General features: G+C 47.2%; 1 protein-coding gene across 1 annotated transcript in view; it reads right to left on the reverse strand.

The window, feature by feature from the left end:
• Positions 1 to 16,398, reverse strand: part of DARS2 (aspartyl-tRNA synthetase 2, mitochondrial) — a 43,496-nt gene that overhangs the window by 7,893 nt on the left and 19,205 nt on the right. Inside the window, exons 11-16 of the mRNA XM_068239099.1 lie at positions 13,852 to 14,031; positions 12,102 to 12,209; positions 7,700 to 7,762; positions 4,390 to 4,542; positions 4,029 to 4,247; positions 2,929 to 3,039 (exon numbers count right to left, since the gene is read on the reverse strand). Of these exons, the coding sequence (XP_068095200.1) occupies positions 2,929 to 3,039; positions 4,029 to 4,247; positions 4,390 to 4,542; positions 7,700 to 7,762; positions 12,102 to 12,209; positions 13,852 to 14,031 (834 nt within the window). The remainder of the gene's footprint in view (positions 1 to 2,928; positions 3,040 to 4,028; positions 4,248 to 4,389; positions 4,543 to 7,699; positions 7,763 to 12,101; positions 12,210 to 13,851; positions 14,032 to 16,398) is intronic.

Below are 16,398 nucleotides of genomic sequence, written 5' to 3' on the forward strand. Positions count from 1 at the left end.
ATTTCGGGTTGATGCAAGATTATGCAAATTATGTAAGCATCTTAAAGGGAACCAGAGAGGAAGCACCCTTGTGTATTTTACCATATATATCAGTAAGAACATTAGAGAAAACACTTATCATGCTCTCTGTTTCATCCTCACTGCTAAAAGTGTCTGTTATCAGCTGTGATAAGAATCCCGGACTGAGCATTCAGTCTGGCTTTGCAGGGAATAATTATAGCTGAGTCATTATAGCAGAGCCACAAGGGGGCAGGCTTGGGCTTGAAAAGACACCAGAGAAGACAGACTCAGCTATAATCTTTCCGTAGCAAAGCTAGACTGAGTGCTCAATCGGGGATTCTTATCAGAGGTGTAACAATCAGATTAAACAGAGAACAATGAAACAAAGAGCAGATTAGGGGTTTACTGCCATGTTCCCACTGATTTATAAGGTAAAATACAAGAGGGTGCTTCATCTCTGGTTCTCTTTAAAGGGAAGCTGCACAGTACAGTCCGGATGACGTCAGTATGACTCTGAGAACTGCTTGCACGGTTGCAGTCGGCATCTTGCGCCAGAGGGTACCCCAGACCACCGGCGTGGAGCGGAGCTGCGGTGAGGGCACAGGATGGCTGGCAGGGGCTGGAGGAGGCCCCAGGTAAGTGGATTTTTTTTTAAATCCTATTCTAAGTCCTCGGATGTGTCTTTTAAAAATGGACCAATAAAATTTGACCTCAGCCGGATTTGATTGGTTCATTTATTTATGCATACATTTGCATAATGCTGCACCAACTCAAAATTATTTGCCTCTCACTGACCATCCTTAACAAGGGGCTCAGACTCACTATGATGGAATGCTGAAGAGTACAGCTCAGGTTCAGGCATATCAATCTATGGAGAACTGTAGTAACAGTGCAGGAGATTTGGGTGCAGCCGGCGCCACCACAGGCCGTAATAGGAATTACAGCTATAGCGACGCTCAATGAGTAACTTGGGCGGCGTAAAAAAACAAAATGACTTCAAAACACTGTGATTGGGCTGCCAGCAATAGCTGGAAGCCGAAGTACGTCTTTCCTCCACTATCCATGGCGGCCTGGAGGTGGAATAGTAAATAACGCCACCGGGACTTGTGCAGGAGCAGGGCGAGCCGTTTATAGTCTTTAGCCTGCGCCCTAATCTCCCGGCGGCTGTATAATAGGTATGCCGATTTATACCCCACAAACCCCAGCATCAGGGGCGTAATCAGACATCACTGGGCCCCCCCTGCGAAACTTTGGATGGGGCCCCCCACCCCCTCGCTTTATACACAGGAAAACTGAGGACCGATGTGTTTTCCCCATGCAGAGAAAAACACTTAGACTTAAAGGAAACGTCAGGCAATCTATGCTACCCCCAGATCTACTTACCCGGGGCTTCCTCCAGCCCCTTGCAGCAGACAAGTCCCTCGTTGCAGCTCTGCTCCCAGTACATACTGTACATACACACACAGCTGTATTATTTTACTACATGACAGCACATGCTATATGGAGGAACAACAATGACATGCTGAACATAAGATTTAAGGGGCACATACACTCAGCCGATTTTCTGGCCGACCGATCGATCGATCGATTGCAAATCGGTTGGCCAATCGACCGATCGATGGCCGATTTCGATGGATTTCCATCGAACTGGCAGGGTGGAAAATTTAGGTCGATCTGATGAGATTGCTTATCAGTTTGCATTGGCCTTAATGGAAATCTGATGGCAAAAAAATGCCATCAGATCGAATTTCAATAGATTTCAAACTGAAATCTATTGGAATTCTATCCTGGTAAAAAATGTTCTAAAAACGCATCAGATAGATCATCAGATGCATTTCTTATCTATCTGCTGCCAATCTGATGAGTGTATTGGCACCTATAGTATTCACTGTAATGCTGGGTTTACACTGTGACCATACAATTTTCTGTTAGATTTACCTGCCAGATAGATAAAGTTCAACATGTTGGAAATGTATCTATCTTACAATGTATCTGCCGAGCAATTAGACATTGTTCTACTCAGCAGGAGATCAACAGAAAACAATGCACCAGAGATAATGACCATTCCCTACAGAAAATAATCTAATTATGCATTCTAACAGAAAAATCTAACAGAAGAATGTAACATCAGATTGTATGGTGTAAACTCAGCATAACTTTGGCAAAACATTCAGAATATCACTGATTGATACTGTTATTACAAGATCTTGGACCATGAGACAACAAGCTCTCAATGAAGCAGCAACAGTAAAGACATCAATCTCCACTCAATTGTATTGTAAAAGTAATAAGGTCAGCATGTGTGATAAGAATCTAGGAATCCTTTCAAAGTGAAAGCAAGGAGTTTAAGGGAAAGTGTACAACTTTTTTTCAAAATGTGACTCGTTTGGTTTTAAGGTTGTACTTGAAATCATCAGAACTTTGTAGCAGTGAGAGACAGATGTTTTTTACGAACCCTAGAGAGCAGGGACAGTGTACAAATTCCAAAGTGTGTATGAGTCCTCCTTATCTGTGTGGTGGACACATGCAGTCAATATAACAATGGTGTGAGAGCAGAATACGTATTTTTTTCTCCATGCCCTTAGCTGTCAGTCTCTCAAACTTTTCCCCCCATGGGCCCCCTGTGGCTTCTGGGCCCTCCTGCGGAGGCATCCCTTGCAGGGTCTATTGTTACGCCCCTGCCCAGCATAGCATTCCCATGTCTACCTCCCTGAAAGACAAACAGGGCCAGCCTTTGTATATGACTGATTCAGTTATAATCCAGATATTACCTCCTGAAGAAATTACAGATGCCCCTGGATTTTCACAAACACTTGTAAATTCCTGTACACCAGCACCGTCTTGGGTCTGGCTGTTGCTATGGTAACCTCCTCTATCACTCACATAAACAGCTGTCCACACCCAGAGGATGAGGAAGTGGCGACTCACCTTCAGAACGTCGCGGAGGACCCATCGCTGCATCTCTGCATTGTGAATACGAATGGACCCGCCTCCCACTTCATTGCCATTGAGGACTAGATCGAAGTGCTGCCCACGCACCTGAGAGAAGGAGGAGTCACAGAGGAGACTGCTGTAAACTCTAAAGGTGGACATACATCTGTAGACTTGCCAGCCGATCGACTATCAGATTCGATAATCATTATTGAATCTGATGAAAATCGATGCTGCCAATCGACAATTCAACTAATTTCTGGATGAAATTGGTTTTATGCATCAATCAGGCATGCTGGAAAACCTCAGGACGACATGCTTGATCGGATGCGAGGCGGTAACGGCGTGCGGAATTCGCGAACAATAAAGCATGTGTGAAGTAACACACATGCCCCATGTGCTATACCCGCCAGCAATCACATTGGGTGCAAATGCGCAAGTGCAATGAGGCTACGGACAAATAGCGGACGGGTAAAGTATAATTGCACGGGCACCAGGGGGCCCAGAAAACTTTAGGGGGGCAGCAGCCGAGGGAGGTGTGGCAGGGCCACAAGGCAGATTCCCGAACTTATTTCATGCTGATTTCACAGCAAACACAACAACACAATGTCAACAGCAAATACAACATAATGCCAACAGCAAACACAACATACAACATAATGCCAACAGCAAATACAACAAACATAATGCCAACAGCAAATACAACTTACAACATAATGCCAACAGCAAATACAACTTACAACATAATGCCAACAGCAAATACAACAAACAACATAATGCCAACAGCAAATACAACTTACAACATAATGCCAACAGCAAATACAACAAACAACATAATGCCAACAGCAAACACAACAAACAACATAATGCCAACAGCAAATACAACATACAAACATAATGCCAACAGCAAATACAACATACAACACAATGCCAACAGCAAATACAACTTACAACATAATGCCAAAAGCAAACAACATACAACATAATGCCAACAGCAAATATACAACTTACAACAATCTGCACCAGCATACAACGTTCTCCCAACAATTAAACACCAGTATGCAGCAGTCACCAGTATGCAACAGTGGTTTGTCTACCTTGGCTGGCTCAGTGTACAGAAGGTCCACATCTTCAGGATGAGCTGCTGTGAATGGATGATGGGCAGATTCCAACTCTTCTGGATTGTCCTCTTTGGGCAGAAAGAGTGGGAAGTCCACGACCCACAAAAAATTGAAAATATTGGGGTCACGGCAAAGCACCCCACATTTTTCCAGCTGGGAGGCGGCCTCCAGACGCAGCTTTCCTAGCGCAGTGCACTATGGGAGGAACACAATGACATTATCGGGGAGGTGGGACAAGAACATTTAGTAGCAGCTTCTCCTTCTCCAGGAATGTCTTGGTGGTGTTTCCCATTCACTGCACAGCAGACAGGAAAAAAAGAGGAAACAGCATACTTACCACCGTGTCATGCTGCCCTCCAGCCACTAGGAGGAGATCTTCAGCTGTTGCCCCGGTTACAATGGAGAGATCCGCCTTCTGTTCATCACTGAGATGCTTGGCAAGAGGAGCCTTCCAAGATCCATCCGGTCTGATAGTAATGGCCATCACTTCCTGTATCACAAGATCAAATAAACTGTTCTTTGAACAAGGCAAATAATCAAAACAATGTTGATTAGCGTTAAAAGTCCTTTTTTTGTAAATCTGTTAGCCTGCAGCTGTGCCTCTATCCATACAGGCTTAAAGCCTCTACTGTTTGGATAATGAAGTAAAAAAATTATAACAAAATGGCTGACTGTAAGCCATTTTGCCACATTCCTTTTGTACTATACATCTACTCTCAGCAATACTGGTTCTCTTCTTTCATACGGTTTCATGGGTTTGGAATGTGTAGTGGAGGATGATTTGTGTTGTCCTGTAGATAAAAGATGGCACCAAATTTTCCGGCGAGATGTTTACATGTATGCCCTCACATCCACCGTGCACGGTCTCCTACTCACACCCACCGTGCACGGTCTCCTACTCACACCCACCGTGCACGGTCTCCTACTCACACCCACCATGCACGATCTCCTACTCACATCCACCATGCACGATCTCCTACTCACATCCACCATGCACGGTCTCCTACTCACACCCACCGTGCACGGTCTCCTACTCACACCCACCGTGCACGATCTCCTACTCACACCCACCGTGCACGATCTCCTACTCACACCCACCGTGCACGATCTCCTACTCACACCCACCGTGCACGGTCTCCTACTCACACCCACCGTGCACGGTCTCCTACTCACACCCACCGTGCACGGTCTCCTACTCACACCCACCGTGCACGGTCTCCTACTCACACCCACCGTGCACGGTCTCCTACTCACACCCACCGTGCACGGTCTCCTACTCACACCCACCGTGCACGGTCTCCTACTCACACCCACCGTGCACGGTCTCCTACTCACACCCACCGTGCACGGTCTCCTACTCACACCCACCGTGCACGGTCTCCTACTCACACCCACCGTGCACGGTCTCCTACTCACACCCACCATGCACGATCTCCTACTCACACCCACCATGCACGGTCTCCTACTCACACCCACCATGCACGGTCTCCTACTCACACCCACCGTGCACGGTCTCCTAGTCACACCCACCGTGCACGGTCTCCTAGTCACACCCACCGTGCACGGCCTCCTACTCACACCCACCGTGCACGGCCTCCTACTCACACCCACCGTGCACGGCCTCCTACTCACACCCACCGTGCACGGTCTCCTACTCACACCCACCGTGCACGGTCTCCTACTCACACCCACCATGCACGGTCTCCTACTCACACCCACCATGCACGGTCTCCTACTCACACCCACCATGCACGGTCTCCTACTCACACCCACCATGCACGGTCTCCTACTCACACCCACCATGCACGGTCTCCTACTCACACCCACCATGCACGGTCTCCTACTCACACCCACCATGCACGGTCTCCTACTCACACCCACCATGCACGGTCTCCTACTCACACCCACCATGCACGGTCTCCTACTCACACCCACCATGCACGGTCTCCTACTCACACCCATCATGCACGGCCTCCTACTCACACCCACCATGCACGGTCTCCTACTCACACCCACCATGCACGGTCTCCTACTCACACCCACCATGCACGGTCTCCTACTCACACCCACCATGCACGGTCTCCTACTCACACCTACCATGCACGGTCTCCTACTCACACCCACCATGCACGGCCTCCTACTCACACCCACCGTGTCTCCTACTCACACCCACCATGCACGGTCTCCTACTCACACCCACCATGCACGGTCTCCTACTCACACCCACCATGCACGGTCTCCTACTCACACCCACCATGCACGGTCTCCTACTCACACCCACCATGCACGGTCTCCTACTCACACCCACCATGCACGGTCTCCTACTCACACCCACCGTGCACGGTCTCCTACTAACACCCACCATGCACGGCCTCCTACTCACACCCATCGTGCACGGTCTCCTACTCACACCCACCATGCACGGTCTCCTACTCACACCCACCATGCACGGTCTCCTACTCACACCCACCATGCACGGTCTCCTACTCACACCCACCATGCACGGTCTCCTACTCACACCCACCGTGCACGGCCTCCTACTCACACCCACCGTGCACGGCCTCCTACTCACACCCATCGTGCACGGTCTCCTACTCACACCCACCATGCACGGTCTCCTACTCACACCTACCATGCACGGTCTCCTACTCACACCCACCATGCACGGCCTCCTACTCACACCCACCGTGTCTCCTACTCACACCCACCATGCACGGTCTCCTACTCACACCCACCATGCACGGTCTCCTACTCACACCCACCATGCACGGTCTCCTACTCACACCCACCATGCACGGTCTCCTACTCACACCCACCATGCACGGTCTCCTACTCACACCCACCATGCACGGTCTCCTACTCACACCCACCATGCACGGTCTCCTACTCACACCCATCATGCACGGTCTCCTACTCACACCCACCATGCACGGTCTCCTACTCACACCCACCATGCACGGTCTCCTACTCACACCCACCATGCACGGTCTCCTACTCACACCCACCATGCACGGTCTCCTACTCACACCCATCATGCACGGCCTCCTACTCACACCCACCATGCACGGTCTCCTACTCACACCCACCATGCACGGTCTCCTACTCACACCCACCATGCACGGTCTCCTACTCACTCCCACCATGCACGGTCTCCTACTCACACCCACCATGCACGGTCTCCTACTCACACCCACCATGCACGGCCTCCTACTCACACCCACCATGCACGGCCTCCTACTCACACCCATCATGCACGGCCTCCTACTCACACCCACCGTGCACGGTCTCCTACTCACACCCACCGTGCACGGTCTCCTACTCACACCCACCGTGCACGGCCTCCTACTCACACCCACCATGCACGGTCTCCTACTCACACCCACCATGCACGGTCTCCTACTCACACCCACCATGCACGGTCTCCTACTCACACCCACCGCGCACGGCCTCCTACTCACACCACCATGCATGGTCTCCTACTCACACCCACCGTGCACAGTCTCCTACTCACACCCACCATGCACGGTCTTCTACTCACACCCACCATGCACGGTCTCCTACTCACACCCACCATGCACGGTCTCCTACTCACACCCACCATGCACGGTCTATTCACACCCATCACGTCACCTGTAGATTCCTCTCACCTGCTTGCATTGCTCTCTGCTCATCTCCTGCAGGGAATCCAGGACTTTACCTCGGATGTGTCTCTAGAAAGAACAAAACAGAAACTCATGGAGGAGTCATTCTATGAACCCACAGAGGCAAGATTACAGGGGTCACACTGCTGGTCTTTAGATAAATAACATTCACCAACATGCAATTTTTTTTCTTTTAATTACTTAAGGGACAGGGAATCTTCTGGATCCTGTAGAGGCTTCCCACACCCTCCTCCAATCCACCGCTTCCCGAGCGCAGACCCTCAAAGGAATCCAAGAAGCTCGTCAGATTCCAGGATAGCAGTCATACTCCTATTCAAGCATGAGTACGGCCACGCCTGCACAGTAAGCCGGTGCCACTCCTGCACAAGCGCCTCCATGCAACTGCACAGCCGTGCTCATGCATGAAAAGGAGCACGGCGTGCAGGAGGGTCCCGCGCAGCGGCGGAGGATCCAGAGGTTTCCCTCTACTTAGGTGAATATTTAACTTTTGACCCGAATGTCACCTTGGGTTCTCTTAAAGGACACCCGAAACAAAGCACCCTCATGTATTTTACCATATATATCGGTGGGAACATTAGAGAAAACACCTACCCCGCTCTCTACTTCATCCTTCACTGCTCAGCCTGCTTGTTATCAGCCCTGATACAATCCCCGACTGAGCAATAAGTCTGGCTTTGCTCAGGAATGATTATAGCAGAGTTTTTTCAAGCCCAAGCCTGCCTCCTTCTGGCTCTGCTTTCCTGTTCTGTATATTTGCAGCATCACAGAGAGCTGTGATGAGATGGGAGGAGCTGCTAATGTAACGGTATATTGAAAAACTTTTTTTTTTTAATCTATATCTGATAGTCATAAGAGGTTTAAAGAAATGCTGATTTCATTTTGCACAAAGCTCACTAAATAATATGCTTTTCTGATGAACTGTGTTTTGCATGGAGTTTTAGTAAAAAAAAAAAAATGGCACACCAGAGCAGCGAAAATACCAAGTATAGCATTTATTTTGTAAAATCTATCAGGGGATATGTTTATTTTGTGACAAACCGTTTATCTCTGGTTTCCTTTAAAGGACATCCAAGGTGAAAATAAACTGATGAGAAAAACAATTGTATCTATCCTCCTTCTCCTAAAAATGACTTTTTTAGCTGTCCCACATTTTTATTTTATATTTAAATCTAGGTTTTAAGTTTCTACGGTTTCATTGTTTCTGCTTAATGACACCTTCATTTAAGTATGTCAGAGCTCAAATCTATGAACTATTGAACCTTTTTTTATCTCTTTTCTGCTTTCACAAGCCATTTACTGACAGGAAAGTATTTTATGGCTGTAATTACGTATCAGTGAGGGTTATGCTGTAGTCTGATCCTGTCTGACCCAGTCCCGACCCGGATAGAAACTACCACACAGTCACTTGCATACCTGATTTTTAACTCTTTCAGGCAGAGAAAGAAAAAAGGAACACAGCCCAGTCATTTGTGTGCTATCACATGTCTATCTCATCATGTCACATGTCACCTCGTAAGTCCTTTGAATAAAAGTTGAAAGAACCCTGTGCAGACACTAACGTTAGGTCCTCCTTCTTTTGCGGTTATGAAGTTGCGGGATCTAGTCCAGCACGGATCATATTAAGGATGGGTGCGACCTCAGTCTTGTCAGTTATATAAGTGCAAGAAGACTTTCCACCTTCCTTATGCTACGACCAACAACTGAATGCCACCAACTGAAGCCCCATTCAAAGAACAAACCTCTTACTAAATTCTTGTGGCGTCTGTCTGGGGAAAGCTTCTGTTCTTTAGTAGTACAATTCTCTCCCACTAGAACTGTGTTCCCTATTGGAAGTAGCAGTTCACATAGCGGGCCTGTTATTTAGTGTGTGCCCATTATTGTCGCAGGGGTTTAGGGTCGGAGTGGGGGACAGAAGCGGGGAGAAGCTTAAAGAGACTCCGTAACAAAAATTGCATCCTGTTTTTTATCATCCTACAAGTTCCAAAAGCTATTCTAATGTGTTCTGGCTTACTGCAGCACGTTCTACTATCACCATCTCTGTAATAAATCAACTTATCTCTCTCTTGTCAGACTTGTCAGCCTGTGTCTGGAAGGCTGCCAAGTTCTTCAGTGTTGTGGTTCTGCTATGAACTCCCCCCTCCAGGCCCCTCTCTGCACACTGCCTGTGTGTTATTTAGATTAGGGCAGCTTCTCTCTTCTCTCTTATCTTTTACAAGCTGGATAAATCGTCCTCTGAGCTGGCTGGGCTTTCACATACAGAGGAATTACATACAGGCAGAGCTGTCTGCACTCTGCAGGAAGAAACAGCCTGACACTTCAGTGGAAGATAGCTGCAGGGGGACACACAAATGATCTCTTGAGATTCAAAAGGAAGGGTGTATACAGCCTGCTTGTGTATGGATGTATTTTCTATGTGTGGACATACTGTACATCAACCTACTTCCTGTTTTGGTGGCCATTTTGTTTGTTTATAAACAAACTTTTTAAAACTGTTTTTAACCACTTTTAATGCGGCGAAAAGCGGCAAAATTGTGACAGAGGGTAATAGGAGATGTCCCCTAACGCACTGTTATGTTTACTTTTGTGCGATTTTAACAATACAGGTTCTCTTTAAGGTTAGAGTTTTACTCACCTGGGACTTCTACCAGCCCCCTGCAGCAGTCCTGTGCCCTCGCAGCCACTCAATAATCCTCTGTTTTTTGTTGCTTTTCAATAATCCTCTGGTCCCCCGCTGCCAGCTAGTTTCGTTTTTGCCGACAGGTCCGTCAGGACTGGCCACGCGTAGCTTTTTCCGCATTCCCAACTGTAATTAGCGATCTTGCGAGCCGCAATGCGTACAAAAATACGCGTTGCCGCATATCTATGCGTTCAGAATGCGGCAACGCGTATTTTTGTATGCAATATCGCTAATTACAGTCGGGAATGCGGAAAAAGCTACACGTGGCCAGTCCTGACGGGCCTGTCGGCAAAAAAAAAAAAAAACTAGCTGGCAGCGGAGGACCAGAGGACTAGTGAGTGGCTGCGAGGGCACAGGACTGCTGCAGGGGGCTGGTAGAAGCCCCAGGTGAGTAAAACTCATTTTTTTGTGTGGCTTAAGTGTCTCTTTAAAGTCAGTTGGTCAGGTCAGGTATTAATTTATTTTTATTTAATTTACTGTGTAAAATGTAGTGTCAAATGTTTATTTTTACTTGTGTGTTTTGTTTTTTTACCACTAGATGTCCTCACACTTACTGTCTCTATGCTTAGACCAGAAATGTCCAACCGGTCCTTTGAGGGCCGAGGTCCTCACACATTTTTGGCACAGCTCAAATGAATTGATGGGTCTGAGGCATGGAACCCACTAGAAAGCGCAAAAAGCTAACGTAATTGCTAGCTATTTGTGATAGTGTTTTGCCAGAGATTTTGGGAGCGATTTCCCTGCTCCTATACAATTCATTAGAATGGAAATGCTCCTAAAATGCTGCATGTCCTGCGATTGCGATTTCCTTAATTGCAATCGCTCTAGTGGAATCTGTCCCATCCATTTACATTGGCAAAGCGTTTAGGGAAATCACTTGTGATTGAAATCGATCCCTAAACGCAAACCCCCCCCCCCCCCCCCCGCTGTAGTAGGTTCCGAGCCTGAATCAGGAATGGTGTGGTCTATCAGGTAGAACATATTCCTCTCTTTCTCAGTCCATCCTAAACACTGGCATGGATCTGGCCCTCCAGGCCTGGAGTTCGACACCTGTGGCTTAGAACGAGCACAGAGACAGGGCTGTTACAGCAAAGCTCATTGGCTTCTTGTTGAAGCCATGATCTTTGGCTTACGGGCACCTGGATTGGTTCGGGGAAGACGTCTTCCCTTTCACTCAATCACAGCTCTGTGGGTTCAAACCGGTACCCGTGGTGGGGGGGGGGGGGGGGGAATTGTAGATGGTAGCGGCGGCGGGGACGTACTATGGTGCTTTTTGTGGGACCAATAGGATGTTTTAAAACGTAGTGCGCGTGGGTAGTGGTTCACTGAATTTGTTTTGGTTTAAGCCACGTCCAGACTAGCATGCAGTGCTCCCAAATGTCCTCCACAGACAGCTGTAAAATACAGCCTACCTTACTCCACCCTAACGTGGAGCATTTTAATATGAGAGAAGAACCCGTTTTTCTGCCCTCCTTAGTAGTAAGAAAGAAGTCACAGTGATTTCTGTTGGGGCAGCTCAGGAAGTTGAAAGGAGAACAGTTTCCATGAGAAGAGGCACCAGTAAAAGAGGACCTGTCAGAATCAGAGCTGATGAGGTACTTGTATATGATCTCAAAGGCACCGTCTGGCAGAGCACCAGTATATCCTCATCAGTGTTAAAAGTACAAGGTATTATTACTACATTTTTATTGGAAGTATGGCAGCACTCACCGCTCCCTGCGGGACTCGAATGGCCCTCACGCATCCATGCGGTTTCTGGAGCGCCTCCTGCACAAATCCAAGCTGCACCGTCCTCATCTGCGGAGTGATGTCCGTGATCTATCGGGGAACCAAACTATGTCAACACACGGAAGGAAACACCACTTCTCTCAGTCAGGTCACACATAAATCTGTACATTCCTGGTCCAGGCCTTTAAGTTTTGTATGTGTTTCTACGGCTTGGTTCCCACAAAAATCGGTGCATTTCTGGTCCAGTCCTGTCATGTCCGTTTTGTAAAGGCGTGTTCAGGCTCGGTTCCCATCTGTAGCCAGATCACGTGTGGCCTGCAAGAGCGGACAGTGTAGTCCCCGCTCTGATATCCTGCTATGGTCCGGCTAGAGCCCGTGGCAGATGCCTCACCACCATACCGGTTGGCATATAAAACTGATGCCAACTATTAAAAACTGACAGGACAGAACTGGACACCATTTATGTGTGAACCCAGCCACAAGCAAGCAGATCAGCTAATCTGAACCTCCTAACTACTACTTGTTCTAAGGTAGCAATGGCAGCCCCCATGTTTCCAAATGACCAGTTTACAGAAGCGAGGAGGGATAGAGAAGTGCGGAGACCTGATCTTCATTTATATCTGCAGGAAAAATCCCCAATTATATATTACAATATAGTCTTGGTTATCCGGCACTGCTGGGGATTGGCTGATGCTGGATAACTGTGCTTTCTGTTTGTTTAAAGAGAACCCGAGGTGGGTTTCTGACATGAATATTAGGACAGAGGCTGGTTCTGCATACAATGCCCAGCCTCTGTGTCTGTATATTGTGCCCCCAGGCTCCCCCTGCGCTCTGCTGTCCCCAATATAAAAACCGCCACGCTAGCGACATGCAGCTTGTCGCTAGCTGGCTGTTTATCATTGTGCTGTCATTTACCGCCGCTCCCCTGCCTCCTGCATATCACCGCTTCCCGCCTGCGTCCCTTCCCTCCTCGCCTCTGTAAGCTTCCTCCAATCAGCTTACACCCTGTATTTTACAATGATGAAACAGAGCAGAGCTAATGACCCTTTGAATTTGCTGGCAGAAAAACCTTAAAGGATACCCGAAGTGTCATATGACATGATGAGATAGACATGGGTATGTACAGTGCCTAGCACACAAATAACTATGCTGTGTTCCTTTTTTTCTTTCTCTGCCTGAAAGAGTTAAATATCAGGTATGTAAGTGGCTGACTCATTCCTGACTAATTTTCTGCTAGGAAAGTGTTTTATAGTTGGAATTTGTTATCAGTGAGGGTCACACTGTAGTCACTTCCTGTCTGAGTCAGGATTGAGTCAGCCACTTACATACCTAATATTTAACTCTTTCAGACAGAGAAAGAAAAAAGGGAACACAGCATAGTTATTTGTGTGCTTGGCACTGTACATACACGTCTATCTCATCATGTCACATCGGGTATCCTTTAAATAAACAAGAAACCGTGAGAGACAGGTTAAGATAAGTGCACTGCTCGCTGACTAAATAAGTCCGAGAGCTCAGAAAGGCTCTTTTGCATAGATAACAACTGAAGTTTGTTAACGCTTCCTATACTGGAAACAATATGAGACTCATATCTTTGCTACTAATGTTCTATTTCTTAGCTGTACTACACATACAATTCATTATCTCATAAGTATATTTTCACTTCAGATTTCCTTTAGTACAGTGGGAAGAAGTAATCAGATGACATAGATGTCCGTAGAACCTGCAGCACCTTCATATTGAAGCGGGTGTCAGGCTTGTCCACACCATAGGAGCTCATGGCCTCAGCATAGGTGATGATCGGGAATGGGTCAGGCAGGGGCCCCTTGTCCTCAGGCCAGGAGTAGCGCAACAATCCCTCCACCATTCGCCGGATCCCCGACTGCTCTACAAAGGACATCTCCATATCAACCTAGACAGACAACACAATCTGGAGGTCAGAACCATCGTGTAGGAAAGAAAACACGTAAAATAACACACACAATAAACAGAAAAAAAAAAACACCATAAAACAGCAGACTGGGGAGATTTCACAGCAAAACTCAGAAAATTCCACAACCTGCTACACACGAGCTAATTTAAAAAATAAATAACTTATTGTGGGACTCTGACCAAAGAGGTCATGCGACGGCATTTTTTATTTTATACTACTCTTAACCACTTAAGGACCAGAGAGCGCTGGTACAAGAGCGACGGAATCCCGTCGAATCGCCGTGCATACTCGCCGCAACTGCCGTCATCACCATATGCTGGGATCCTCCTGACATAGACTCTGGCGTCTCTATGACAGCAGAGTCATGCGAGCCGGTCAGGAGCCGCTTTCAATGGCTCATGACCATGTCTATCTATGTAAGCCAATGGGAGCGGCTTACATTGATAGACATGGCCAGGAGCCAATGAAAACGGCTCCTGACCCGCTCACATGACTCTGCCATCATAGAAACAGGCAGAGCCAGTGAGCTGCAGAGAGAAACGTCACGTTTGAGCAGTGCGATCGGCGGGGAGCGACGGAAACGGTGGATACGCGCTGCGGACAGTGATTAAAATCTACCAGCCAGGAGCCCACCAAAACAGGGCGTGGATTTCAATCACCGCGGTCCTATAGTAGTTAAGATACAAGCATGTCACTCCCTGTATATACAGGATAAGCTATTGTTATCAGCTTACACTGATCGTAAACAAGCTGCAGCATGTGATGATCTACTACTACTACTACTACATCTATTTCTACTACTTGGTCAATGTGATGCAAATAATTTCAAGTTAACGCAGGATTATGCAAATTGTGTATGCAAATGTATGCAGGTTTAAAATGGACCAGTTGAATTTTACCTCAGCAGGATTTCATTGGTTCATGTTCAAGCTGCATACAATTATTGAGGGCAATGATGCAAACATTTTGCCCAGGGACACAGAAGCATGGCTGTGAAGTCAAGTATCTCAAGTCCAGGCATAGATAATGCTGATGTCCTTAAAAAAAAGAAAAAAGAAAAAGAAGAAAAAAAAATGTGCATAATCTTGCATCAACTCCAAATTATTTATATCTCATTGACCATCCCTCGTGCTGATAACATCTCCAAACCCTGAGTATAGGCGTTCCAGACGAAAAAATGGCTCACCCTGCTATTGCAAATTTCCCGGCGGTGTTAATTACTATTCCCCCTCCAGGCCACCATAGATTCAGGGGTGAGATGCAATTCGACTGCTGGCTGTTGCCGACAGCTGAATTGCACTTTTTTTTGGTTATTTGGGCTCCATCTTTTTCCAGCGCCCAAATTACTCTCTGAGCGCCACTATAGCCGTAATTCAGATTACAGCCTATGGCAGCGCCCCAAATGCCCAGCCCCCTTTTTACCTGTCTCGGTTCCAGCTACCTTAGGCTCATTTTGCAATGTAAACGTTGGCAGAGAGAAGTTTGTATTTTAGAAAAAAAAATAGCAAAATCCAGACAGTGGGTGGCCGTACATCTCTCGACTTGGCAGCCGATCAACCGATTCGATAATTATTATCAAATTGGATGAAAATTGGTGCCGCCAAGAGCAGACCCAATCAACGATCTGACCAATTTCAGGCTGAAATTAGTAGCATGTATTGATCAGACATGCTGGAAAATCTCGGGCCGACATGCTCAATCGGGTGCAGGACGACAACGGCATCGCAAACCCCCGGACGTGTCCATCCAAATGCTAGATGGACCCCATGCATTAGTATTTTACCTGTGTCACGAGGCATCGTCACTATGCTGATTCTCGAAAGATTTCATGCTGAAATCAATCGGAATTGGCCTGCATTTTATGGCGGCCAATAGATCTCTCCCCGAGGAGATTCTGTCTTTTGGCCGATCGGCCTCAAAAATCTCTAGTATGGCTACCTTAAAGAGAAACTCCAACCTAGAATTGAACTTTATCCCAATCAGTAGCTGATACCCCCTTTTACATGAGAAAAATAATGCTTTTCACAAACAGACCATCAGGGGGCGCTGTATGACTGATTTTGTGCTGAAACCCCTCCCACAAGAAGCTCTAAGTACCGCGGTACTCTGGGCAAACTGCCACAATGTAACAATGTTCACAGACAGGAATTAGCTGTTAACAGCTGTCTCTAACAGCCAAAACAGCTAGGAGCAGCTACATAACCTGCCCACAGTAAAAATGTCACCAGGTAATAAATGTCAGAATGTAAATCGGGGAGAGGAAAGATTTTACAATGAGCAAACACTGACTAAATCATTTATACATAATTATGGTAAAAAATGAAGCACTTTTTTTTACTACATTAT

Source organism: Hyperolius riggenbachi, chromosome 6 (assembly GCF_040937935.1).
Source record: "Hyperolius riggenbachi isolate aHypRig1 chromosome 6, aHypRig1.pri, whole genome shotgun sequence".
In the NCBI taxonomy this organism is placed as follows: Eukaryota; Metazoa; Chordata; class Amphibia; order Anura; family Hyperoliidae; genus Hyperolius; species Hyperolius riggenbachi.